The following is a 1,682-nucleotide window of genomic DNA, read 5'->3' as shown; positions in this document are numbered from 1 at the left end:
AACCATGGAGAATGTGTGTTAGTGTTTATGTGTATGTAATAGTACATCAAAGGGGCCAAGCAACCTGCCATCCAGGACCTCTATACCAGGCGGTGTCAGAGGAAAGCTAGAAACATCTTCAAAGACTCCAGCCACCCTGGTCATAGACAGTGAGATGTGTTTTGTACCCAGTACAGTGAGGTGTGTTTTGTACCCAGTACAGTGAGGTGTGTTTTGTACCCAGTACAGTGAGATGTGTTGTACCCAGTACAGTGAGGTGTGTTTTGTACCCAGTACAGTGAGATGTGTTGTACCCAGTACAGTGAGGTGTGTGTTGTTCCCAGTACAGTGAGATGTGTGTTGTACCCAGTACAGTGAGATGTGTTGTACCCAGTACAGTGAGGTGTGTGTTGTTCCCAGTACAGTGAGATGTGTTGTACCCAGTACAGTGAGGTGTGTGTTGTTCCCAGTACAGTGAGATGTGTGTTGTATCCAGTACAGTGAGGTGTGTTTTGTACCCAGTACAGTGAGGTGTATTTTGTACCCAGTACAGTGAGGTGTGTGTTGTTCCCAGTACAGTGAGATGTGTGTTGTATCCAGTACAGTGATGTGTGTTTTGTACCCAGTACAGTGAGGTGTGTTGTTCCCAGTACAGTGAGATGTGTGTTTCACCCAGTACAGTGAGGTGTGTTTTGTTTCCAGTACAGTGAGGTGTGTTTTGTTCCCAGTACAGTGAGGTGTGTTTTGTTCCCAGTACAGTGAGGTGTGTTTTGTAGCCAGTACAGTGAGGTGTGTTTTGTACCCAGTACAGTGAGGTGTGTTGTACCCAGTACAGTGAGGTGTGTTTTGTTCCCAGTACAGTGAGATGTGTGTTGTTCCCAGTACAGTGAGGTGTGTTTTGTTCCCAGTACAGTGAGGTGTGTCGTACCCAGTACAGTGAGATGTGTCGTACCCAGTACAGTGAGGTGTGTTTTGTTCCCAGTACAGTGAGGTGTGTTTTGTTCCCAGTACAGTGAGCTGTGTCGTACCCAGTACAGTGAGATGGGCCCGGGCCTCGGTGGGTCTGGTGGTGGAGTTGAGAAGCGACGCCTCACACACGTACACGCCCCCGTCTGAGAGGGAGGGGCTAGAGAGGGTCAGGCGACGCCCGAACACGCCCACTCCACTGGCCAGCCGACGCCCATTACGTTTCCACGACAACACCAGCCTCTCCACCGGCCTGGGGAGAAACAACAAATTAACCAAATTAAATCTATCAATAACTCATCTAGCCAATCAATCAACCAATTAAACAATCAATCAATCAAATTATCAACCAATTAAACAATCAATCAATCAAATTATCAACCAATTAAACAATCGATCAATCAAATGATCAATCTATTTAACAATCAAGCAGTCGATCAGTAAATCAATGAATGACAGTGGAACAACTTCCAGTCTTCATAGAGGTCCATGGGCCACTGGGCTAGGGTACTGTCTACTAGGGTACTGTCTACTAGGGTCTACTAGGGTACTGTCTACTAGGGTCTACTACTGTACTGTCTACTAGGGTACTGTCTACTAGGGTACTGTCTACTAGGGTACTGTCTACTAGGGTCTACTAGGGTACTGTCTACTAGGGTACTGTCTACTAGGGTCTACTACTGTACTGTCTACTAGGGTCTACTACTGTACTGTCTACTAGGGTACTGTCTACTAGG

General features: G+C 46.7%; 1 protein-coding gene across 1 annotated transcript in view; it reads right to left on the bottom strand.

Moving 5' to 3' along the window:
• Positions 1-1,198, bottom strand: part of LOC135570746 (protein sidekick-1-like) — a gene marked incomplete at its 5' end in the record, with an annotated part of 232,699 nt that extends 231,501 nt beyond the window's left edge. The window contains 1 exon segment of the mRNA XM_065016697.1: positions 1,008-1,198. Within this exon segment, the coding sequence (XP_064872769.1) occupies positions 1,008-1,198 (191 nt within the window).
• Between the last annotated feature and the right edge of the window lie 484 nt (positions 1,199-1,682).

This window comes from Oncorhynchus nerka, unplaced genomic scaffold, assembly GCF_034236695.1.
Source record: "Oncorhynchus nerka isolate Pitt River unplaced genomic scaffold, Oner_Uvic_2.0 unplaced_scaffold_906, whole genome shotgun sequence".
In the NCBI taxonomy this organism is placed as follows: domain Eukaryota; kingdom Metazoa; phylum Chordata; class Actinopteri; order Salmoniformes; family Salmonidae; genus Oncorhynchus; species Oncorhynchus nerka.
The sequence above is the reverse complement of the archived record's forward strand: the minus strand, read 5'-3'. Positions and strand labels throughout refer to the sequence as shown.